This window comes from Halichoerus grypus, chromosome 11, assembly GCF_964656455.1.
Source record: "Halichoerus grypus chromosome 11, mHalGry1.hap1.1, whole genome shotgun sequence".
NCBI lineage: Eukaryota > Metazoa > Chordata > Mammalia > Carnivora > Phocidae > Halichoerus > Halichoerus grypus.
The window spans coordinates 43,308,926-43,334,340 of NC_135722.1; the positions used below are offsets into that span (position 1 = coordinate 43,308,926).

Sequence of the window (25,415 nt, forward strand, 5' to 3'; positions counted from 1 at the left end):
CAATGAGAGGCATTTAAAATTATTGCGAAGATGAATGAGATTATAACATTAACTTCTCAGCCCTTGGTAGATGCAAACTGAAAACGGTAATAGAATACTTTGCTCCTTTAAGGGTTAGTTCCCTTAAAGGGACCTTGAGGCATAGGAAAAGAGAGCAAGGGCCAGAAAAAAAAAAAAAAAAAAAAAGCAGAAGAAGCAGATCACAACCCAGAAGGGCACCAGCAAAGTGATACCTAATTCCATATCTGCTGGGGCCCAGGATCCCAGCCTCTAGCTTTCTCTCCCCGCCCCCTCCCTCTCACCACTGTGCACCTGGCGTCATCAGCTGACCACAGGTGGTCCTCCCCGACCTCACACCAGGCCCAAGAACAAGCACCAGGTGGATGGCTTCACGCCGGCCCCTCACCCGTAGGGGCCACCCCTACCGGACGGGCTTGTGACTTACCCCCGGCGCCCCCGGGAAGGCGGGGCGTGGAATCCCAGGCAGCCCCAGCTTGTTGTGAATGGCGGTGGCCGAGACGATCTGTGCCGACGACATGGCGGCCATGTGCTGCAGGGCCTTATCCTTGGCCGTCTGATCCTTGAAGGTGACAGTGACACACAGACTTAATACGTAACACACGGCTACCAGGCAGCTTCAACAGGCACAGCCACGAGCACATGGACTAAATACAGAGCCACAGAAGAGGCCGGAGAAGCAAACATGCACGGGTAAATAAACACAGCCAAAAGGCTAAACACACTCAACCTACCGTAACTCTGAACCTTTATGGAGACTACCAGTGGCAAGATTTTTTTTAAAAAAATGTTTTAATCCATTTTTCAAAAGAATGGGAAGCCTCTGAGAAGAGTGGACAATGTATTTATTTTTCCAGCTTCCAAAGGGAGGTTTCTCCAATTACTTAACACACTCAAGGAAAGGGGGAGAAAAACCAAAAGGCCCTGCACTGAAGCATACAGATGGGAAGAGGGAGAGAGGAGAGGGGGGTGGTGGATCTGGGGTAGGACCGTCCACAGGGTGTGGGCAGGCCCCGTCTGTGGGCGCTGTCACGGGGCCACAGTCCCAGGAGCTGCTGGAGGCATGCGAGGCCCGGGAGCCCTGGCAGACACCTGGTAGGGAGGCTCAGAAGCAGCAGGGCGGGTGGGGGGCCATGACGGGGCCAAGCAGCATGCTGGCGGGGGCGCATGCTTTCTCAGGTACCCCCACCATGGAGGTCTAAGGCTACACGGGTTCTCTCTATAGCCAAGGACACAGGGGACGCTACCCGGCAAGTGGTTTCTCCCTTTCCTAAATGGGTCTTTTCTAGAAAAGCCAAGGCTGGTAACACAAAGCTAGCCAAAAAGTCTGCCAAGCACAGCTAAAATACAGAATACTCAATGTGGTGAAAATACTTACCATGCTTGTTACCTGGATACAACAATAAACAGTTTGTTAAAAGAATTGCGGACAAAGGGAGAGGTATTTTTCTTCTTCACTTAAAAAATACACATATTTACACAAACACACAATATGGGGTACAACAGAATGCATAGGACTCTGGGTCTTTTTCACATTTTAACAGGAATGTATGACCCAGATAACCATCTAGAGAGGCAATTACCAACCAGTCCACCCATTTCAAAAACTACTCCCAACCCCTTCGAGCTGGTTCTGTGGCTTCCCCAGTGTAGATGGAGAAACGGTCAGCCCCCAGGTGTGTGACAGATCCTGATGGTGCAGGCAGAAATTCATGCGTGGTAAACATGTCAAGGTGCCTGGCTGCTCACGGAAGGTCTATACAATCTCTACCAGGCCAGACTCCATCGGAACAGGAACAAAATGGTGGCACCAAAGCAAAGAGAGTGGCTAAAACAGCTACCACTCAGAGTCAGTGCGTGAAGGTCAAGGAAAAGTTCAGGCTAAGACACAGCTGGGAGTTGGCTTCAATGTGTGCGGATTTACCCAAAGGTGACTCATAAGCATCCTGAGGTACCAGAGGCTGGGCCGAAGGGAGAAGTTGAAAAAAAAAAAAAAAAATCCAAGCCTACAAAATAACTACTAGGGGCTTCTAAAAAAGATCAAGTTAAGTGCTCCCAAGGTAGAAACACCACTTGATCCCATAACTGCCAGGAACACCATGTGAATTTTCAAAAAGCTTACATTACCCCTTGGAAAAGAGCCTAACACTTGCATAGAACTGTACATTTTATCCATTTCTCTGGCTCTCAACTGACAAAGTAATGGGCCTCATGTAAGAGCTTTTGGGGGTTGTCCGTGGTCATTGGGATCGTCTTGAAGGGCATACGCTGCGGCTTAAGGACAGGGTGAAGGCCCAGGAAGCCCACAGGATCCCTCATCCCCAACAGAATGGCTCCAGGCGCTAGTGTGGGGCTTTGCTGCCTCGGGTCAGACGGCATTCCTTGAGCTGAGCCCCCATTTGCTCATCTGAATGCTCTACCTAAAGCTAGCTTCCTCTGTTAAAGTTTTTGTTTTGCTTTTTTTTTTTTTAAAACGAGCTGAATCATTTCAGATACTGAGATGCCCAAAAAGACAAATCTTGATGTCAGTGGAATAAACTGACTAGGTGTGCAAATGCCCTAAAGCCAAACAGAACCTGACACACACAGATCTCAGTGCCAGTCAATCTACTCCTCGCTGGTCTTGTGGTTGCACCTGCCACCTGCCTCATCATCCCCGCAGAGGGGGACCCAGGCTAATGAACAGAAAACCCAGCTCCAGTCCCACGACACCCTTCTCTGTCAGGAGTGCCTTGACATCAATACAAACTCACTGAGGGGTTCTTTTTGGATCCGGCACCTTGTACTCCAGCCCCCAACCCACCTAACCCCTAATGAGAGGTTATAAACGCCCTCAGATGACTTCTGAGCGAACGTAACATTACAGGTATAACCACAGGTGCCGTCCACCACAAGGATCAAGCCTTACCACTTTGCCAGGGGCCAGGCTCGGGGAGCTGGGACAGTGACAGCCCAGTCTTCTTGCTGGTCTGGCTGATGCAAATTGAGGAATAACTAGGAAAAGAGCTGTGGGCTTGGCTCTATTCCAGAAGTCCGTCATGGGCCTCCATGTTCATGAAACGTTGATGGCGGGGGTGACCCGGCTCCCCCAGACACAGTGTCTGTGCACCCTCAGGGGGAGGGACTCAAGAATCCAAAGTCGGGGTCCGAATGGAAAGGAGTCCCCCACATCTCCAAAGCCTGCTTTTATTCTATCAGAGGTGCTGGAGATGCTCCCCTATGCTAGGCTGATGGAAAAGTTCTTGAAGATGCTCACGAAAGTTTGATACTTTTTTTTTTTTCTTTTTAAACAAGGAAATCAATCAACGAGGAAAGGAGAAAAGTCACCAGCTTTGCTCTTTAAGTCACCCAGCTTCGGGACAGGGCCATTTCCTTTTGCTAAATAAAGTCAGGTTGGACTCTTATGACCCAGGAGGTACCTGAATGAAACAGATACTCAAAAGCAGGAGAGCAAATCAGTCACTCCTGTCTCCCCAACTTGCTCCATCCCCGTAAAGGGGAGTCTGGAGATGCAGCTCCACACCTGCCTCGGCCTGATGTTAATGGGCTTCATTACCTTGGGTTAGTCATTTAACCCTCTAATTTTCTTCATCTATGAAATAAAGGGTTGCATTTGATGCCCTAAAGCCCTTCTGGCTCTGAAAGTATCTGCTGCTATGAGTGTGCATTCCATTTATAAGCAAATACATCTTAATAAACATAGCCCGAAAGAACTGGTGAAAAGACAGCAAGATGTTAAAATTTGGGCAGCTCTTGGCTGTCTATCCTAACAGAGAGAAAGCCAAGTGTGGAGAGGAAATTTTATCTCAAGTAGAGGTTCTTTCTGCACTTGACCTAGCTATCTGAGAATAGGCAATTTTATGCAAATGGACTAAAACGTCTATACCCGTGATTTCCTACCTTTTGAAGTGGAGATACTCTACCTTCTCATTTAATAACATCTCCCCCTTTATCTAAAATACATATTTGAAAATTAAAAGGATTAAAATTTTTTTGTTTAAAATCTAAAGCAACGCTGCAAATAAGGCCTGCCGGCGATATCTCGAGATCGGAACCAAGAGCCTCGCTATAGACCCACTTAATCTGAAATGGGAGAACGGAAGGATGCCAAGCTGAGAGACTTCAACGGAAGGGCCTCTAAATTGTCATTTTCAGCCCAGAGATATACGCCTGGCTTTGAAGAAATTATAACTCTAAGTGTCAGACCCGAGGAGATTGCTTCTCTGTGTCTCTCTGGTCTGAGATGCTGGTCTTTGAGACATTGCACTCCATTCTTGCTGCTCACCCCAGAATCAAGGGGGAAGGGAAGTAGTTGTTAATCTACCCAAATAACTGATGCTAAGGTAAATTTAAAAATCTAGGCTGCATTTGTACACCAGAATAATTTTATTCTAAGAGGTTTTCACACCAACACTTCTGAAATGCGGATGAGATTTACTAAGGTTGAGCACACTGTCTTATCTTGAAAAACTGTTATGAAGTCAATACTGAGTTACCGCCTATGATGTCTTAGATTACGGGAAATACTCTCAGTGTGTGTATGTCTCTACACGAGCATGCACGAACAAGAACGCTGTGTCCTAGCAAAAAGCCTGGACAACTTCACACGGAGTCCTCAATACTGATCTGAAGTCCCTCCATCCCTAAGATGACAAAGAAAGAGGCCACAAAAAGCTGAATGTTTGGGGAGTGGGGAAAGAAAAGGCAAATCTCCCTTTTACAACAGAACTCTAACTCAAGCCCATGACCTGAAATGTGGAAAAATATTTATGGGGCAGGAAACATGGGGGGTTGCTAAGAACAAATGGCCCGTCTGACCTGAGGACAAAGCAGATAAAGCACTGTACCTAGGGACGCAGGTCTCAGCGCCCGCTTGCCTTTCTTCCCTGTCCAATTTCTGGCACGCCATGCTGTCAATGGCCTCCCCACCTCAGCCACACGGGGTCCAGCAGGCTGTGTCACGCATAAACTCCTCAGCCCGAAACCTTTCAAATGGTTATTGTCACTTAGTAAACAGGCTTTCATATTTCATGAAGCAGAGCACGGCGGCTGCTACGCCTCTGGGCTCCGCAGACTCCTCCTCGTTACGGTTTAAATGTGCACCATGTTTGGGAAGTGTTTACATGGAATACACGTGACAGGAAGGCAGCCATATCAGAAATGCACACTGCTGGAGCAGTGTGGGTCTCAAACTCCAGGACATTTTATGAAATCAGCCTCCAGACTGGATGGGAGTCTTATTCCCACCTCCCTCTGCCTCCTCGGCCTTTGATTATCCCGAGGAATCAACTATCTCATCATCTTCCGGCACTAACCATCAACAAATTTTAAAGAGAATATTAAAAGGTTCATGAGCTTGCATGTACCATATTATAGCTGTTACATCTGGAATGTTAATGAACAGCAAACTACATCAACATACTCCAAAAAGCTTGCTCAGGAGCCATCAATTTAACACGTAAAGACTCCAGTCTACTTTATTTATGGGGAAGTCCACCAATACATCAGGAAAAATATGTAACGTTGAAAAAAAGACTATGGATTCAAAAACTCTGGATAGCCCTTAAACGTGTTTCCCCAAATATACTTTCCCCAGCAATACAAAAATATAATCCAAGAGAGGAAAGATAGCAATTTGCTTGCAAAATCACTTTTTCAGAAAAAAGACAAAACACAGAATACTCTTCTAAAAAAGTCATCTTGCAGATGTTGTTTCTCATCTTGCACTATGTGGATTCACATGACCTCTGCAATTATTAGCGCTAGCCCCTGAGCAGATAAACATCACAAAACTCTATGATGGTTTGGGAGAAAAGATGGAGGGCACTTGAATTTTTCTAGCCATGATCTCTAATTTGCTTATTATTAGAGAAAGCAGGAGTAAATACAAAAGGGGGCTATTTCGGTTGGACAACAGCTATTGCCAAGGAGGGAAGGCACATTCATACTTCTCCTGACTTCCCATGTAATGAGTAGCAATTAATTCATCTTATTGTATTTCCAAATGCCAAAGACTCCATTCACATCAAAGAAAAAATTTTCAAGGCTTTTACCATTGTTCATTTTTAAATGTACTAAGCTATATTTAGTATTTTATAATTGTCAATAGTGTTTCCTTTAATTCCAATGTGGGGCTTAGCATCATAAAAGATTGTAGATGAGGAGCCAGGTGATTTGTAGGTGTGCCTGATGACTCTACCAGGAAGCCTGGCATTCAGGTCAGCGACAGCTAGGTCTGGGTGCCGGGGAGGGGGGGGGGGGAAGAGGGGTGGGGGAAGGCACCCTTCTGACCACAGCCCCCTTTCCCCTGGGAGGCGACAACAAGAGGCAATAAGTCAATCTCCCCTGAAAAGTCAGAGGAACCCATGCCGGCAGCAGGCTCAAGTTTGGCTCCAGACTATCAGCTCCCACCACGCATCTGCTGTTTAATTCAAACATGCATGAAGAGGGGGCTCCGGTGAGGGAGACAATACGGAAGCATCTTCAGTCAGGGAAATGAGCCCTCATCCCTGACAGGCATTCTTTGGGGAGGCAGCAGGACATCATCAGGCAGAGAGTTTGGGTTTTGGTGCCAGCTAGCCCTGGGAGCAAATTCAGTCTTGTGACCTTGGGTGAGTCACCTGGCCATTCTAAGCCTCTGCCTCATTTCTAAGCTGAGGACAAGAACACCCACTTTCAGGACAGCTTTGGGAATTGCATTAAGCACCCCACATCATGCCCGCAGCCTTGCCATTCAGTGAACATGGGAGTCTAATGGGGCCCAGGTGACCAGAAAGGCTTAGGAGCCCTGGTACCAATTCCATAACCTTTCAGCACCATGTTCCTCTAGGGCACTGTCTACACTGGAGGCCCATTAACAATGGGATGTCTCTAGAAAGGGATACAAGTAGAGAACGAGGCTGTTTCTGTTGCCCTTAAAAAGCAAACCCAGACCTGGCTCGGTTCAAACAGAAAGGTACACGCATTCAGTCCTCTAGTTCACACTGTGAGCTCTACGTCACCACACTGCTGACGAGTGGTTCTAACTCCATCACACCCAAGCACGAGACATTACCGGTCTCCCATCTTAGCTCTAACTCAGTTAAACTAAAAACAAGGCAGTGAAAATATCGCTGGGGAGACAGGGCGCATGCTGCGAATGCCGAAGAACCCCGTGAGGATCGGGAGATGGCAGGAGAGGCAGCGTATCATTTTCCGAATCGCACGGCCAGGCCAAGTGGCTCGGGGCTGGTGGTGAGACCAAGGAGGCGGTCGGCTCGGGCTTCCTGGGCTTGGCTACCATGGACAGCTGATGCTGAAGGAGCAGAGGGGCTCAGGGGGCCGCGGGGAGCCCCAGTGGATGAAGTGAAGCATGTCTCCCCTGTGGACGGGCCCACTCCTGGCTGGAATCAGTGGTGATACAACCAGGGAGTAGCACTGTAGACAGCAGCAATGCCCCAGCGAAGTTCCTGAACTCTCCGGGAGAATTAAATCAACAATTTGAACTTTAAGCTCTCTGCTTATTGGAAGGAATGGCAGATTGGAAAGAATGGCTTGCTCAGAAATCAAATCACAAAAGGCCAGCAGGGCGAGAATGAAGAAAACGGCCCCAGGGAGCACATGTAGCTCGTAAATTGGTCCCCAACGACTGGACACAATTGGGCAGTCTCAGGCCTTTCTCTGCTCTACTGGCGTGACGCAATGGCAGCAAGTACGGGCTTTTCTTCCAGAGCCTGACACGAACCCGTCTACTGCCCAAGATGTCCCCCTGCTGAGGTTAGGGCAGAATGCAGACCTCCTGTCCTCAGGGTACCGTCTGGACCTGTGCACTCCCCAAAACACACCCCACGCCACAAGTGGCCTGGTCCATCTTCTCAAGATGATGATGAAGGTCCAGAGTGTGGCGGCGGTCTGCAGGGTGCCCTTCTGCTGACGTGAGGGAAGGAGGCCACTGGGCAGGGGCGGGACAACCTCGCGGGGCAAGCGAACACACAGAGACTCAGAGCAGGAAAGTCTAAGTAGGAACTTTGAGTAGCACAGAAAGACTGCTTCCTGCGTGGACAACACTTCTGCATTCGTTCTACGGGCTGGGATAATAAATCCCTGGAGCTTAAAAAAAAAAAAAAAAATAGTTCATGGCCTCTTGGTCAATTAATGGTGAGTGAAATAATTCAAAGGAGGGAACAATTTCTAGAGTGGCAGCCCAGTGTTCAGACCTACCACACACTGCCTTCTCAGACAGGACGCTGTTCCTCAACGCTCGGCCGGAGGCGGCAGGGGAATGAGGGGGGACGAACCTGCTATGGGGGACATCACTGCAGATGCAGCTAGTGATGCGGGGTCCAAGGGAAAAAAGTCTGCATCTGGGATTGCCAAATGCACGTTCCACAGACCCAGAGGTCACGGGAACGCTATGTACCTACAAGGCTGTTATCTTCTACCTTAGAACTAGAACCGGGCCTCGTTACGAAGCCACCTAAGACCGACCTCGTGCCTGGAGAGCAGTGGGCCACAAGGATTTTGTCTGGGCAGGGACCACAACATGGCATGCCCATCGTTGAGAAAGGATTCCTCAAAGCTAAGCTATTTTAGATGAGCAGTTAGCACTCTGATTTGTCCCTTAAGGCACTTTAGTCAAGAAGATTAAAACAAAAAACTGAAAGTGTGTTTAATGTCCAAATTTCTGGCACACTGGCCACCAATGCCTTGTACTTCCTTATCCATCTTAGGAGGCGCCTGAATCTCAGCTGCACTCTGCCTACCCCCTCGCCCCTTCTCGCTACTGTCCCAGTTTCTCTGCTCCTGGTTCTTCATCTCCTTACATCACTCCCCGGCCACTTCAACCGGTCCCTCCATCTGCTTGCCCCTGGCATCCCTCCCTCACGGTTACAGTCTGTGTCCAAGGTCATCCCAAATTGTTGGTCAAATCTATCTTGGCTTAGGCTGCTGTATGTTAAAGAGGCTCATGTTGGTGGCAATGGCTTTAGCACAAATTCAGAGTAAATGATGGATAAAAACCGAGATTCATTTTAGGACAAGGGCAAAAGGAGAAAATAGTCTTCACTAGATTTGTTTTCTTAGGGAAATAAATGGCAAGGAAAGATACTGTTGGTGGGGGTGGGGAAAAGAGGGAGATTGAGATTGGCTGGGAAAGGAGGTTGGGGAGAGGAAATTAGAAAAAGTAAGAATAATGTTTTGCCATTTGATGCATTCCACTGAAAAAAAATTAAAGGAAATACGTCCTAATGAAAATGATCATTTCTGGTTGATACGAATATAAATATTTTATAGTAATTCTCTGCACTTTCTAACTTAATTATATTTAAAATTTAGCAACCCAAATTCATAGTTAATTTTGATGCACACCCTCAGTGAACTGCCATTACTTTAAGAGAACCCAACCTTCAAAAACCTAGTTCAATGGTGCTACTGAAAAGTTTTGGTGTACACTTTTCACTTAGTAAGGACTGGAGCTTTAAACATAATCTACTCTTTAAAAACATTGAGGAAGGAAGAGTTCACAGCAGTCAGAGTGGGGAGCGGGAACGAGCCGCAGACGGCGGGGAGCACTGATGTGAACCACAGAGATGGGCCCCAGGGGGGTGTGGCTGCCTGGTCCAAGCCCTCACCTCTCTCTCTGACTACAGCAGCCCCTGAATTAGGCCCCCTGCCTCCAGCTCTGCCTCCCTCCTGGCCATCCCTCTGAAAACAGTGGGAGAGAGCTTTCCAAAGCTTACATGTGAGTGTTCCCCACAGGTTCCCCATGGCCCAGAGGTGACCCTCACTCTCCCACAGATGATCTGGGACCTTCCTGTTGGGCTCCTTCGGCTCATTCCCATCCCGTGCCTCCAAGTAATGGTGTTCTTTGTGATTCCCCAAACACCCCCATATCTCGGGGGGAACTGTCTGCCTTCCTCAATGCCCAGTTCTAATGACACCCCCTCCAATGAGGCTTTCCTTAATTCTCCCACACTCAAAACCGCCCACTCTTTTCACCACTCTGTTCCACTGCAGACTCCCCTAACTGTGGGACAATCTACTGGAAATCTAGTATTTCCCCAAATGTGGCCAAAAACAACAGAAAAGTTTAGTGGTCCTCAAGAACAGAGACTTTGCTTATTTGACTCTCTATGCCCAACATCTACTCAAGGGTCTAGAACACACTGGATTCTCAATGAAAAGTCTGCTGGACTGAATTAATCATTTGTGTGCTTTATAAAGTTCAAATCTTTGTGGAAATCTTAAACTTCCCCCAAAACAAATTTTGTTACAAAGGTTAAAATTAGGGGCGCCTGGGTGGCGCAGCTGGTTAAGCGTCTGCCTTCGGCTCAGGTCATGATCTCAGGGTCCTGGGATTGAGCCCCACATCGGGCTCCCTGCTCAGTGAGGAGTCTGCTTCTCCCTCTCCCTCTGTGTGCTCTCTCTCTCTCTCAAATAAATAAAATCTTTAAAAAAAAAGTTAAAATTAAAGCCCACACATTTTTAGGGTGATCTGGCTCACAAACAGGCACTCTGAGAACCACTTCTGCAATTAGCAGAAGCATAAAGCTTACTTGGGAACTTATTTTAACAGATTTTCAAGAGCTTGACTTTCGTAGCTAGGATGATTCCTCAACTGTGACATGAGAATGACCACTCTCTTCGTGACTCTGTTTGCTTCGGAGGAATACGGCGGAGCACGACGCAGAGCATGCGCTGTCCTGAAAAGGCTGCAGGGACAGCTGAGAGGAAGTTACTTCCTTCTCCCTTGGCCTAAAGCAGAGGGGTTTTCAAACCTTATTCAGTGTAACAGCCAAAGAGACCATTGCTAAGGATAAAAGAGCACGAGCTTCAATTAAAACAGCGTTTACTCATTTAGGGGCGTCTGGGTGGCGCAGTGGGTTAGATGCCGGACTCTTGGTTTTGGCTCAGGTCCTGATCTCAGGGTGGTGAGATCGAGCCCTGTGCCAGGCTCCGCATTCAGCTGGGAATTGGCTTCAGATTTCTCCCTCCCTCTCCCCCTCCCGCTCCTGCTCTATCAAATAAATAAATCTTAAAAAAAAAAAAAAAAAAAGAACAGCGTTTACTCATTTATATATTAAATGTTTCGACTAAGATTTCAATCTGAAAAATGAGTTTGTGACTTAAAAAAGGCTGGAAAGTGACCAGCCTCAAGAATTCTAGCACACCCTTCCCCGGGAAGGAGGGAGGGTTATAGGCAACAGGGCTCACAGGGAAGCCACACCTAGCAGCGGCCCCAGGTGAGCGAACTACTTTTTCCAACTCTGAGGGAGGACAGAAGGATGAAGCTTGGCTTCATTCTTCAAAGGAGGGCTACAGGCCTTTGTCTACCCCAGAGGATAGAAATCCTTGACTTGTAAACATATGGAGAAGTGCCCAGCAGCGGGCTAAGGCCGGCAGGCAGGCACAGGTCCTGAAGTGGCCAGTGGACAGCCACCTTCCTTCCAGGAGGCCTTGTTACATCTTCTCAGGCAGGGCACAACATCTCTGTTAAGTCTGGACACTTCCTGCCACCCCCTACCGCCCACCCAGAAGCTATCCTTCTTGTCTGCTGGGATGACTTCAACCTTCTGTAGCGGCTTTATCTCGTCAGTTCGTGTGGGAGGCCAAGACGATGTGGCTATCAGCCTGACCCCACAACGAACTCAGCCGGGAGGCTCATCCCTGCCTCCCACAAATGTGCTGTTGTTACACTCCAGAGCTGAACGGGAGAGCACGGACAAACCGGCGAGATTGACCTCTCCTACGGGACCACTTCCCGGCGATGGCTGGTTAGGAAGGTTAAGGAAGGCATCACTAACGTCAAGTGCCCATGGGAGGCGAAGGCGGCAACATCTCTGCACGTAGGCGACAGCCAGTCTCGTGCTCCTGGACCGTCCTAATGTCCTCTGAGTGGTGACACAGCAGCTCTGTGGCTAGGACCTCACGGCCCCAAGTTACGGATGATCACCACAGGGTCAGTCACACATGAAGCCCACACGTGGACCAAGGGCTCGGTGTTAAAAATTCACCTTGCTTCTAAAATGTGGGCGCTGAGGAAAGGGTCGGTAGCAAGAGCTGCACGCCCAGCTCCAAGGGACGTGAGGGGTGACACGGGGTGTGCCGGCTCGAGGCCTTCTGCTTGAAAACCTTCTCCCACCTCCACTGGATGCAACCCCGCCTGAGAGAGCAGTGGTTTAAGATTCAGAAAGATCTGAGTTCAAATCCTGACAGTGACGTGTACTAGGCTTGGGGGCTCTGGGCATATCCGTTAAACTCCTGGAGCTCTGGTTTCCTCACTGTTATTCCCCAAACTCTGAATAATGGAACTTATTTGGCAGTGAGCTCAATGGAAAGAACCTCCAAGAGGCCCTGCAGCACACTAACTCCTGTCTCTGCCCCATCACCAGGCAGTGCGTCCCTGGGATTCCCTCCACGTTTGCTCTTGGCTCTTTCCACTAACACTTATCCCACGGTGCCCTATAGTTCCCATTCCCATCTCCACGGCCAGCTCTGTGAATAGGGGGTTGACTGGTTAAATGCCCACCATGATGAACACCATGCCCGGAGCGCTCAATTGGTATTAGCTGATGGGAAGAACAAAGGCCTCCCTTCTTCCAAGAATAATGTGGCAGGGAGGAAGGCAAGTAACTGCAAGAAGATGGAGGTGGTTCCTGGGGCTGAGCCGGTTGCTACCCTATTGCCTCTGTTTCCGCCTCCTTAGGTCGGCTCCCAAGGCGAGTGGGCCACGGCTGAAAGGAGGGGGGAAGTCACCTTTTCTTATTTTGTAAGAACAAACATAAATACAACCGTGTGTTTGTGTGTACATGTATGTATAAAGTAATGGTAAACTGTTTCCAACGAGGAAGACTCTTCAAAATTCCCAAATGAGAAAAAGAGCACTTCCTACATCCCATGGGGAATCCCTTCTGGACAGGAGAGCTTTATTCACCATGCACAGGGCTTCTGGTCCAGGGCTGTGTGCCCCGGTGAGTCGGTAGGAACCACATGGATGGTACAGAAATAAGAGCAATTCATAACATCGCAGATGGAAACACACAACTGATGTCTGTAAACTTCTTTTGTACATCATTAATTCGTTAGCGCAGAGAAACCAGAAACAGAGTCAGAACTTGAGCAAACACTGGGGTAGTTACATCCGCATAGAGAGGACGGCACCTTTGGTTAAAAAGCAGGATCTATGAAGTTATCTTAGTCTTCCAACTGCTCAGCCCGTGCAGCTAAAAGCCAGCCACCATCAGCCACACGTGCGAGCGAGCCAGCATGCTGCCCACTGCAGAGGGCCACCAAATGCTCCTTCCTGGTCACTAGTCCTGTTCCACAGCCAGCCTTGTTTGCGTAAAAAAAAAAAAAAAAAGTTGGAGGACTTTGGGTAGGATCCCAGTGTTCACCATTCAGTGCTGTGAAATCACACTTTGTTCTTTAGGTTTAGTACAAAAACAAATTTAATGAATGTATGGAAAAAATCGGAACAGAACAACAACAAAAAAGGCAGGTGGGAAAGGCAACAATATGGGCTCCAAACTCATTTTTATTATAAAGCAAAGCTCTTCTGGGCAAACTATAATCCCTCTGCATTTCTAAAATCGGGCATTATGGGGAAAAAAAAAAGTCATGTATGTTTTACTGCAAATTTTGGAAGGGGAGAAAATAAGGAGAACTTGCATTTAAAAACTGTCAGTGCCTCCATTTTTGCTGTGAAATATATTTTCAGAGAATGGAAAATGAGACACCTGTAAAGAACAATTAAAGTAAACTCACGTATAAATGGAATTACAAACATGGATTTGATTAAGAGCTTTCCCATCTCTATGATCTTTTTTTTAAGTCCTCACCTCAAATTTCTTTTTTTAATAACAGAGCTGTACACTTAAAAAACAATATTGAGCAATGTGGAAGAAATCTGGCAGAAAATACTCTGTGTTTACAGAACACATTTTTCGAAAAATTAAGTGAAAAAGACGTGTTTTTCATAAGTATTCTTTAAAATACATAAAAAGCGTAAAACAACTTCTAAATATTCTTTTAAAGTAATTTCCTGTTAACTACTCTGGAAGTGATTCTTATTTTATTTTATTTATTTACTACTTCTACACTAACTTTGTGTCTCTGGACTTTTTTTCCCCTCTCCTAGCCCAGGGCTGTTTGGTGGACATTTGAAGGTTAAAAAAAAAATCATGTTTCTGTGCTGAAAAGTTATCAAGACCAGCTCTCTGCTGCATTTGCATTGTTATTAGGGACACACACACACACACACACACACACACACACACACACTCTGAGCTTAATGTGAGGCTAGTACAGAAAAAGAGATTAGACACAAAGAAATGTAAACAGCTCTCACATGCGAGGAAACTAGGTTACGAGAATCCCAGCACCAGGCATTCACCAGTCACCATGGAAAACAGGAAGTGAGATGCATAGCAACCACAAGCCAAAAAGCAGGAAAGCGCATACCTTTAGCTTGGAATGAAAATCACGAGATTTCCTTCTGGCAAGAACCTGAATGTGACTAGACACCTGCAGGGTAGGGGAAGGGAGGAAAACAAAGGAAAAGCCTGTAACCATGGAGATGAAAAGCCCCCTACAACTGGGCAAGCCAGACGTACCTTAATGGCGGCTTGAATTTCTCGAACTTTCTTTCTTGCTAAGACCTGTATATGACTAGACACCTACATTGTTCGGGTTTATGAGGGGAAACAAAACAAAACAAAACAAAACAAAAAAAGGAAATCAAATATAAAATCGCTACTCCTTGGGAGGGTTTTGGGGTGGGGGGTGGGGGGGAGGTTATTTGCATCTCAACAAAGCTCTGCAGTTAGGAATACACAGTCCCAGCCAGACACCAAGCCCCCAGCGCTGCTCTAAGCTTTTCAGACTGGGTCATCACTGCAGTGACTTGATTCAGGATGAAAGTTAGGCTGCTCTTAGTTTTCTCACCAGGGAGAAATCACCGGCACGGGATGAGAGGGAGAGAGTGGGGTTGTTTTCTTTATGAAATTTAAAAGGTGGGGCTAGAGGTAAATGAAAATATTTATAGCTTCTCAGTATCAGGAGGGAAAATCCCTTCTTCTCAATTTAGAAGAGACTATCCATAAATTAGCACATTCTGCAGAATCAAAAAGCTGAAGCCGTCGGTTATATTCTGATCTCATTAAGAGCTCTGGATTCTGTAGCAAATGTTAAAATAATACTGACATGTAAATTAGATCTCAAAGAGAAATGGAAAGACCCAGTTAGCAGAGCAATTTTTTTTTTTGCCCTTATAAATATCTTTAATCCTTCCACTCTTTTGGATATTGACTGGGCGCCAAGTGGATTTGCATATTATTACAAAGCGAAAAGTGTGAATACAGCCAGCCAGCCATCCTGTTAAAAATCTGGGTTGAAAACCACACGATTTGCTGAACAACAAATTCACATTGGAGAGGTATCACCAACTGCTGCCTAAAAACATCCCCAGGATGCCGGGGTGTGGAAAGCCAGCCAAGCCCAGCTTCTGAAACACAATGATTCCACTGGGTAAACAAATTTGCATCTCTTTCAGCGGGACTTGGTTAAATTTAGAAGAGTCCCCCAGTGAAGGGGTTGGGCGCATGACCAGAGCTCCTAGACCAGCACACAGCTCAGGTCCAGGGCTTTCAGCCTGTTGGGAATTAGAGCTGTCTGTTTCAGAAATTTAGAACCTTCCATTTAAAAGTTCAGCGACTCCGACTGAGAGGCGGTTATTTCATTTCAAATACTGACTCTAAAAACAGGATTTAGGGTAATAAAAGATCTTTTATCTTTGAGTTTCAATGATTAATTTTTTTTCCCAATTTGCCTTCTTTTTTTTTTAAAGTACGGAGAAGCAGGAACTCCCCCATCCTCTTCACCCCTCCATCCGGCTCCTGGTTTTACTTGTTCTCACCCGAGTTTTGTTCTTAGGTGATTCTCTGACTTGCAGAGGGCCACTGTCCACTGTTGGGGGGGGGGCCATCCACTGAACAGACAATGCCTCGCCTCTGCGTACTGGCAGGAGGCCACGGCCCTCTGTGCTGACTCAGCAGCCAGGCTCCCAGCGGGGGCACATGTAAGCATTCCTGGGGAAAAGCTCTCCCCGCCATAAACACTCATGAAAACAACTCATCATGGAGCAGAGAACTGGAATCTGCTGCTCACACTTAAAGAGACCACAGTTGAGCTCGCCTTTCGGTACGATGATAGTTTTTTAAAAATCCATGCCAGATAGATCCGCATAGGTCAACATTAAAAAATAATTTTGTTCTGTTAACAACTCACCCACGAGGTTGGTTTGAATCCCCCCCCACACACACCGCTTTTCCTTTCTTTCTTTTTCTGTTTTTCGTTAAACATGAATTTCTCATCCCTTCCAGTTCTGAACTGGGTCAGGGGTTTGGGCTGCTTTGCATCAGAAGGAACAAGGGGAGCCAGAGCCCTGACAAAGGGCAGAGCAAAATTCCTGACACTGCTCTGCACAAATGTATTTAAGTTGTAGCTTCATTTCCGTCACGGCCGCTGCTGACAAAAAGCCGTAGCTGAAGGAGCGACCGTTCCCTGGACGCGCACCATTCAATATTATGTTCAGGCCAAGACTCACGGCTGCTGGGGTTACTGTTTCATCGAAATGATGACTCATGGGTAATGGTTCCAGGATTTTACAATGCGCAAAATCTCCAAGTTGCACAACTTCTGAGTGTATTCGCATCTGCAGCTTTTGCAGCGTTCACAGATGCGCAGTTTGGGAAAGAACTAGAGGTATTCAAATACGGTACAGGAGTAGTGCCTACACTCTCCTTCGTGGTGACGCTTTCCCAGGTAGGTATGAAAAGGACTCCGGAGACCACACAGTGAGGGGTCACTGAAATGATGAACAGTGAAAACTGAGCCAACTGAAAACACCTGCAACACTGATGTCCCTACAGGGAACTCAAAGTGGGGGCTCCTAGGAGCCCAAGCACAGACAGCCGCCGCAGCCAAAATGCCTCGCTGGGGCCATTCGCCGACATGCACAGTGTCCAGGCCGGTCAGTTTACCTGTTTTCTGGTCCTCGTCTTGCCTGTCCTGAGTTTGATGTATCTGGCTATCAATTCATTCCTACCTGAAAGAAAGAAGAATTTACAATAAGATGGGTTACCTTAAAAAACACACACACAAAAACAAACCAACAAAAAACCCAAAAAACAGCCTCTGAAAGCCAAGAATTTAGAATCAAGACTTTTTAAGCTGGACCACATCAAAAACTAATGATGTATTGTATGGTGACTAACATAACATAATAAAATTTAAAAAAAAAAAAAGACTTTAAGCTGGAGCTGTACACTCACTAATGCTAGAAAAATAAAACAGTACAATTGTTTGTAATAATATTTACTCGAGGAAATTTAGCATGAAGGGCATTTAATGATGAACTATGATTAACAACTGAGGATAGAAATGTGCCTTCTTGTTTCTTTACATGCTCGCACCTAACACGTGTGAGCAACAAACACAGGATGCGCAGTGCGAGTCCACAAACCCATTTCTGTTCCCGTCTAAGTTTTCATGCCCGCCCCTCCTCACCCAGGCTTCTAGCTAACTCCACTTAGAGTCAGTATAGCCACTGCAGAATGAACTGCTCCTACCATGAGGAGATTAACAGTATGAAAGCAGACATTCCCTACAGGTAGTCACTGTGCTAGGAACTAACTCTACGCAAGATCATGTTCATGAAAAAGAAAAAAAAAAAATGACTTAACCTCCTCAAAGCTCTATAACCTGTAGGGGAAAGAAGATGACTAGAAGTATACACAAACAGCCCCCGTGCCCCTAGCCCACCAGGAGACTGAGAGGTCTCAAACAGATCATCTGACTTCGAAGATGGGACTGTGATGGGGAAAAGATGTCCCTGGAGCTAAGTGGGGTATGTATCGCTACTACTACACGAATAAGAACCCACTCGTGCAGTTACCTACAATCATTAACTGCAAGGCTTGCTGTAGGGTTTGTCTGTGCTGTCCTACTTCCCAGAAAAGGCTGCATACCTGAAGATGGCAAGAGTTTTGTTCTTTGACCCAAAGCCTCCCCAGTACCCAGCACACTGGTGGGCACGCAGAAAGAACCAATGAGGAAAAAACAGAGCCTCTGGTGAAAGAGAGGGACCACCCCTCACCCCCCCACCCCCGATCTACCCTGGAAGAGTAAAGAACTGGCCACACGAATGAGGACCGACCCAAGAGCGTGGAAATCTCGTCGGAAGGTTCTAGAGGCTCCCTCAGCACTGCCCAGATGGTTCCTGTCATCATGGCTCTGTCTGCTGCCTGCCTGTGTTAGGACCACGCAGGACAGGGTCACCACTGGAAGGCAGAGGAATCATGAATCCTGGGGCTGGGAAGTTCTTCTGGGTCATCCGCTCCCACCGCTAGAAGCCTCAATTCTTAGAAGCCTCACCAAGTACTTACAGAATTAATGGAGGCAGTCCATCTTACCTTAAAACATATTTAAGGGAGAAAAAAAGACCCTTCTTATTTGGGGCTTCTTATAACTTTCATCCCCGGATTTTCCTTGTTCCTCCTAACAAGAACAGAGCTATGCACATGACTGACTTTCAGATATTAATGACAGCTTTCAGGTCCTCCTGGAGTTGTACCCAGGCCAAACCTCTTCTGTTCCTCTGTTACCTGTGACAGCTTTGGAACACTACCATATCCATCCAGGGACCATCCTTTGTCTCGTTTCCTTTCATAGCCTGGAGCCCAGAACTACAGTGGTGCTCCTCCTATGACAAGTCCACAGCAGAAGTCTATCACCTCCCTCATCCTAAATACTGTACCTCTGTTAATGCAGCCTAATGCTGCATTTGATTTTGGGGAACCATAAAAGACTGTCAAGTTTATGTCATTTGAACTCCTCGAGGTCTTTTTCATGTAGATTACTCCTCAGATATATCCCTACCTCTTCACCCAGTCTTTTCATGCATAGTTGGGATTTTTCTGATCCAAATACAGAACCTTATGTTTATTTCCATTGCATTTCATCCCGTTAGATTAAGCCTATCATTGCCGCCTGTCAGGATCCTCTCAGATCCTGATGCTTGTCTGAACTTACCCTTTCACCACAGGAAAAGGACCTCTAAATTCAGGTTAAAGAACTGCTTCTCTAAGCATTCTCTCTCCAACTTCTGAGAACTACCAATATCCCCTCTAGTGTCATCGGGGTCTACTTCTCTCTCTCTCAGATGGTTGTACAGATTTTGCAATTTGTCTCAAAGGCGTGCTGACAGCAGAGTCCGGCCAGGAGGGCCTCATTACCAGAAGCCAGACCTAAATGACAATGTCTGCAGACGAGCCAAGCATCCTTCAAACTCAGGGCCTCCCTGTGCGTCCTGTTCAGGGCTGTCTGAGTGGCCAGCATGAAATACATCCGGGGTTCTGTATTATGTGCAATCTCATCCGAACCTCGTCCAGATAGCAAAAACGTCCCCTGGCCCCCTACTCTTTTCCCGTGAAAGGAGACAAAGCCGTGTGCTGTGCGTGACACACAACCTCTACAGCGGATTCCTTACGGCACTTGGTGGAATGGTGAGATCAACACCCAGGACAGCCAGATCTGACTGCACACAGCCTGGGGGTCCATGCAGATGACACCCCTTGGAGTCAAGCAGTGTCAACGCAAACTCTGATTAAATTTAGCACGTCTGGAAATTATTACAGACGTGTCTACAACAGGTCCTCACTGAGCAGCTAACTCATGCCGAGCACTACATCACAGCCACCATTTCACCCAAACTTGCTGTGACTCTTGTTTCCCGTTCTTAACGTAAGATCACCTTTCAAAACCCTGTGTTCTTTCTTCCCTACCATGTTTGAAGCCATGAAAGGTAATTAACTTGAGGTTTCTGTGTTTCTTGCCTCCATAAGGAATACCGCTGATTCCGACTGTAAATTCAAATTCAACTAACTCTGAGTTATCTACCTGATCCGAACAGTGTTTGTTAATCACTTTATTTCATGTGAATTTTCTAATCACCGTGAGGGCAGCTCTGTATACACAAACACTATTTGGATTTACCTGGTTTTTAAAAATGAGTGTGTGTATATGTACGTATGTATGTATTTAAGATTTTATTTGAGAGAGAAAGAGAGTGAGCAAGAGAGAGAGAAATGCACATGAGCCAGGGGAGGAGCAGAGAAGCAGACTCCCTGCTGAGCAGGGAGCCTGACATGGGACTCAATCCCAGGACGCTGGGATCATGATCTGAGCTGAAGGAAGACGTTTAACCGACTCAGCCACCCAGGCACCCTTATTCATTTATTTAAAAAACAAATTTAAACACCCTAGTTCATCCTCAACTTAAATATCCTATTATTTTTATAATCACTCTCTTGTTTGGGGGGTTTTATTTATTTATTTTTAAAGATTTTATTTATTTATTTGACAGAGAGAGACAGCGAGAGAGGGAACACAAGCAGGGGGAATGGGAGAGGGAGAAGCAGGCTTTCTTGCAAAGCAGGGAGCCCGATGCGGGGCTTGATCCCAAGACCCTGGGATCATGACCTGAGCCGAAGGCAGACGCTTAACGACTGAGCCACCCAGGCGCCCCTGGGGTTTTTTTTTTTTAAAGATGTATTTATTTTTTTGAGAGAGAAAGCATGTGTATGAGCAGTGGAGGAGCAGAGGGAAAGAGAATCTCAAGCAGGCTCCACACAGTGCACAGAGCCAGATGCGGGGCTCAATCTCACGACCCTGAGATCATGACCTGCGCCGAAACCAAGAGTCGGACGCTTAACTAACTGAGCCACCCAGGAGCCTCTATAATTGCTTTCAAAGGGCCATTCAAATAATTTCTGGTCCATTTTACAAAGCAATTACAACTCCTTTAAACATTTAAAATTCCATATTTAATTTAGAATATATTTCTTTTAATTATTAGAACTGTTTGACCTAACTTCTAAAACCTTCCTTAAACAACTCTTAGAAACCTAATAAATTATCTTAAACACTCTAATACTGCTTACGAATCTAGTAAGACTTCAACCCTCCCAAAAATCAAGTCTAAATCAATTACTTCACTGCACATTTTAATTTGGGAAAACAGGCTGACCTGTTGCATGGGCCAAATTATTTTAAATAATTACTTAAAACATCAAATATGTGTAGAACCTCTAAGTCAAATATTAACACTACGGCTTTGATTCTATTAAAATCTTCTATTTTTCAATTCTAAATCTTCTCAGAATTAAAATATGCCTACCCATTATGGAAAAAAGTATGACATTTCAAATGATTTAGGAATATCTTTTTGGCACTTGGGGTTGTACGTATTTTGGGGAAATCAACTAGGTTCTGAATGGATTTTTGTCAGTGACCTTGACAGAACATCCTGAGCAGGATTTATATGTATTTCTACAGCATGGCTCTCCAAATGGGGTGAATCCATATAGTCCAGAGCCCTGGATTTGAACTTTGGTCCTAAAGTGCAGAATTCCTTTATCAAGGACTGGGAGCTTAGGGCACCAACAATCACTGATGTAACTTAACTGGCAGTTAGCCTTGGCTCCACACAGCATAGTCTTGTTCTATAGGTACTGGAAATGTTAACCCTAATTCTCTCACTCTCTCTTCTAAAACACACACACAGGGGGCGCCTGAGTGGCTCAGTCGGTTATGCGTCCGACTCTTGGTTTCGGCTCAGGTCATGATCTCGGGGTTGTGAGATCGAGCCCAGCATCTGTCTCCGTGCTCAGCACGGAGCGGGCTTGAGATTCTCTCTCCCTCTGCCCCTCCCCCACTCGTGCTCGCACTCTCTCCCTAAAATAAATAAATAAAATCTTTAAAAAATAAAACACACACACACACATAGTGGTGCTTGATCCAGTAAACCTTACATTACAAACGTGACTTTCAACAAAGGTAATTGCAAAGTTATGCGTGACATTCCTAAACTAATCCTACTGTCAAGTGGGGACCATCTCCTTTGTGCCTTACACTATGCCTGCCTGGTGCATCAGGGATAGAAAGAGAAGTCAGCCTGCCTGCCCACAGGGAGGGCACTGCCCAACACAATAGCTAAAAAGAGCAAGCCAGCTCTCCAGGTCCCACTATGACTACTGCCACGAAAGAGGGCCTGATAACATGCACGTGTCCTCGGCCACAAGTAATTGAGAAAGTCTAGAAAGCCTTCTTCCCCAAAATACTAGAACATAATCTAGGCCTTGAAGGACCGATGGCATTTTCTCCAACATTTTATTATGAAAAATTTCAGACACACAGAAGTTTCTTTACAGAAAGAATTTCACAGTGCACACTACAGACCCTCCTCCTGGATCCCACCTTTCACTTTGTCTATACTTGCTTTGACACGTCCTTCAATTCCTCTACCCGTCCGCCAAGCTGTCTTATTTTATGGGTGCTGTTGCATTCCGTGTTGCGGTGGCGGTCACAGGCACGAGGGCAGCCCCCCAACACTTCAGTATGCATGTCACTAACTAAAGTGATCAGACGGATTTTGACAGGCAAAACAGAGGGGCGTGGGTGGAAGGCCATTCCAGATGGAAGAGCTGCATTCCTTACACATATAAGCAGGAATCTGGCACCTGCAGAGCTGTAGGCTCCCGTGACCACTGCACACTTCCTTTCGGAGCCCACGAGTTTCCAGATTCTATGGTCTGCACGCTGCACACATCAGCTCCTTCTTACTCCTCTATACGTATTTGGAACAGCTAATAGAGCTGAGCGGCAATGCCACACTCCACCACTAAGCATCATTACGCTACAGCTTCTCTGTGGCATCAAATGCCCTTTAGAAACACACACCCTGTTCTTTCCGTGTGAGGCTCTGCAGCTGCGGCCGCCCTGGCTGTTCCCAGAGGCAGTAGGCAGCAGGAAAGACAGACAGAGCCTGCCTTGCCACTTTTATACTGGGATCCTTCCCCAGGCACTGCAATCCCGCTTTTATCTCATCCTTCCCCTTTCTCTTAAAGAACACAGCACCGTTGAAAGTGAGCCATCGCGGCTTCTCCTGCATCCCGGGTCGCCGTGAAACCTCCCGCTAAAGGGGCGAAGGGGAGCGAGACACCAACGGAAAGGCGTGGAGTCTGCACTGGGCTTGCCTTGCCTAGCCAGAAGCCTGGTTAACGTTGTTGTGGCCTGGGTGTGTGACGGGATGTGGCCTCAAGGTCATGTTTGAGGCACAGCAAATGCAGGGTCTGTGGCTAGAAACTGTAGCCCAGAGATGCTGGGCTTTCACAGGGTAAGAGCCACTTTGTAATTGAATGGAGGCAGGGAGCCACAAAGAAAGAAGTAACAAATGGAACCTCCTCTTCCTGGCTGCAGCCCAGTACAGAGGCAAACTCAGGCCAGGGGAGGGCTGAAGAGCCCAGGAGCAGGGCAGGGGCTCTAGCTGATGCACACCGGCCCTCCCTTGGCTGAGAGGGACACCTGAGGATGTCCCCCATCTTTTAACCATGTAAAGAATGAGAATCAGAAAGAAAACTCAAACTTCCTTGATTGCTAGAACAAAGCTGCATGAAATAGGCACTGATGCTCTGGTTGTAACCTTTCGGTCTTCCACACACCCTCACCAGCCCTAACTCAGCCCAATGGCCCTACTAGACTACCAGGAGCTTCCCTGGTAACACCTTGAGCTTTCTGAGCTTCGTACCTGCACGCACAACTGCTCTCATGCCCCGTATTGCTCCAGTCCATTTCTGCACATCCGGATTCTGCCCACCTTTCAAAAGCCTTGTCTTTCAGGAGCCTTTTGGATAGAAGAGGCCTCCCCTTTCCGTAAACATCTACAGCCTCGGACTTGGGCTGCTGTGCTGCTGGCTTATATCCTTTCTGCTTTATACTCTATCATTTCAGTACATGTCACGGCTCCAACCAGATGATGGAGTCGCTGAGAATAAGAACTAATGACATTCATGTTTTCTGTTTCCCTCTCCCAGGCAGCTCAATGTTTGTGGAGTGAGTCACTGGTAGGGGCAGAAGAAGGGCTCTTCCCTAGAATCCAGTTTGACTCTGGATCATTGACATAAAGTGAAAACAGAAGAGGAAAAGATGACCCAGTGAAAAGAAGCAAAAATGATGCCTTCCACCAGGTGACAACACCGCGGGACATGGCTCTGTCCTCCAACACAACAGCAGTGCCCAACAGAAAGAACGGTTTGCAGAGAGTACTTTCTCAGCACGGTTCTCCAAGGCGGTGGTAAAATACTTTCTAGCCATCAACTTTTTTTTTTTTTTAAATCAGCTGAGCTTCATCTTAAGGGAAAAATATCTCAGGCTATGAAAGCCAACACCAAAAAGCACAGGTGTAGGGGACAATGTGGGAGCTCAGCGTCATTGGCTAGAGAGGGGTCTACAGAACGGGGATGTTTAATGACCCTGCCCTGCCGCATATACAGGGAGTTTATATCTCTGGATCCCGCCAGACGAGGCAGCAGAGAGTATAGTATAACCTCACCCGGGAGGACTTAATAATTCACCTTTTCTTCCACCCTGCTGCCATTGTAGTACCAGCAACAATGGGGGGAAAAGGGAGGTCTACTGAAGCGGACCAGTCACCCTCTAGTCAGACCAGGGACAACACCTAGAAGAGAAGCAGGAGGGCATAAAGATGCCATCTCGCCTTCAAGCAACCTACACCTGTGAGAGACTGTCACCCGTAAGAACGGGGTCAAGTCACCCCGTACTTCCCCACGTCTGCGTCCCAGCTGCCATGTCCCATTTATCTGACTGCTCGCATGATAAATGCCTGCCTCTCCAACTTCCAGGCAGGAAGTTCCACAGGAGCATTGACCACACACTGGGTTTTGCTCATCACTGTATACCCACCCCCCCCAGGGCCAAAAACACAGCAGGTCCTCAGGAAGTACACACTGATGGAATGAACGACTGAATGACAGGGATGGAGACCAGAGTGGGAGGGGGCTACAAAGCTAAGACTGGGGATAAAGGAGGATTCGCCCCACCCCCCTGCAAAAAAAAAAAGGAATCTGAACCAACCCCAGAGCACTGCCAATGAGGAAGTTTAGACACCAGTGTCTCTGTTAATCCCCGATATAAATCATTGACCAAAAATCAGCACCCATATGGAAAATCACCAGAAAGGGCCAGACAGCCTGTTCTGGGTTGTCAGGGGCTGGTACTGTGTGTTCCCGATCTAAAGGTTTACAGAATGGACTGATGGCCTTCGGGAGGTGAACACTGGCAGGTCCCTGAAAGAAGCTGCATCTGCGTTCACCCGGAGGCTTATAAGGAATAGCTTTAGAAAAAAGACTACACAGAGGAAGGCTGTGTTAACCTCTGGTTCGCCGGAACTTATTCCTCGCATCCCTTCAAAATGCCTGGCAATAACTCAAATCCTGCTTCTCGGCGTTCCTATCAGTCAACGGCAGCTGATAACGTTATTGAGTGATGGCCCCATAAAACACCTC

The 25,415-nt window shown here is 46.9% G+C and overlaps 1 protein-coding gene across 14 annotated transcripts in view; it reads right to left on the minus strand.

Annotated features, from left to right (window-relative positions):
* TEAD1 (TEA domain transcription factor 1) overlaps window positions 1–25,415 on the minus strand; it is a 260,920-nt gene that overhangs the window by 59,077 nt on the left and 176,428 nt on the right. For 7 of the 14 annotated variants that reach the window (XR_013442421.1, XM_036087873.2, XM_078058387.1 and 4 more), the window contains 5 exons: window positions 17,034–17,098; window positions 14,607–14,669; window positions 14,455–14,517; window positions 1,397–1,408; window positions 446–580 (listed from right to left, as the gene is read on the minus strand). Coding sequence is in view for 13 of the 14 variants with exons in the window: in XM_036087873.2 (XP_035943766.1) it covers window positions 446–580; window positions 1,397–1,408; window positions 14,455–14,517; window positions 14,607–14,669; window positions 17,034–17,098 (338 nt within the window). In the remaining variant the exon portion in view is untranslated. The remainder of the gene's footprint in view (window positions 1–445; window positions 581–1,396; window positions 1,409–14,454; window positions 14,518–14,606; window positions 14,670–17,033; window positions 17,099–25,415) is intronic. The other 7 variants (XM_078058393.1, XM_078058396.1, XM_078058390.1 and 4 more) reach the window with 4 other exon arrangements.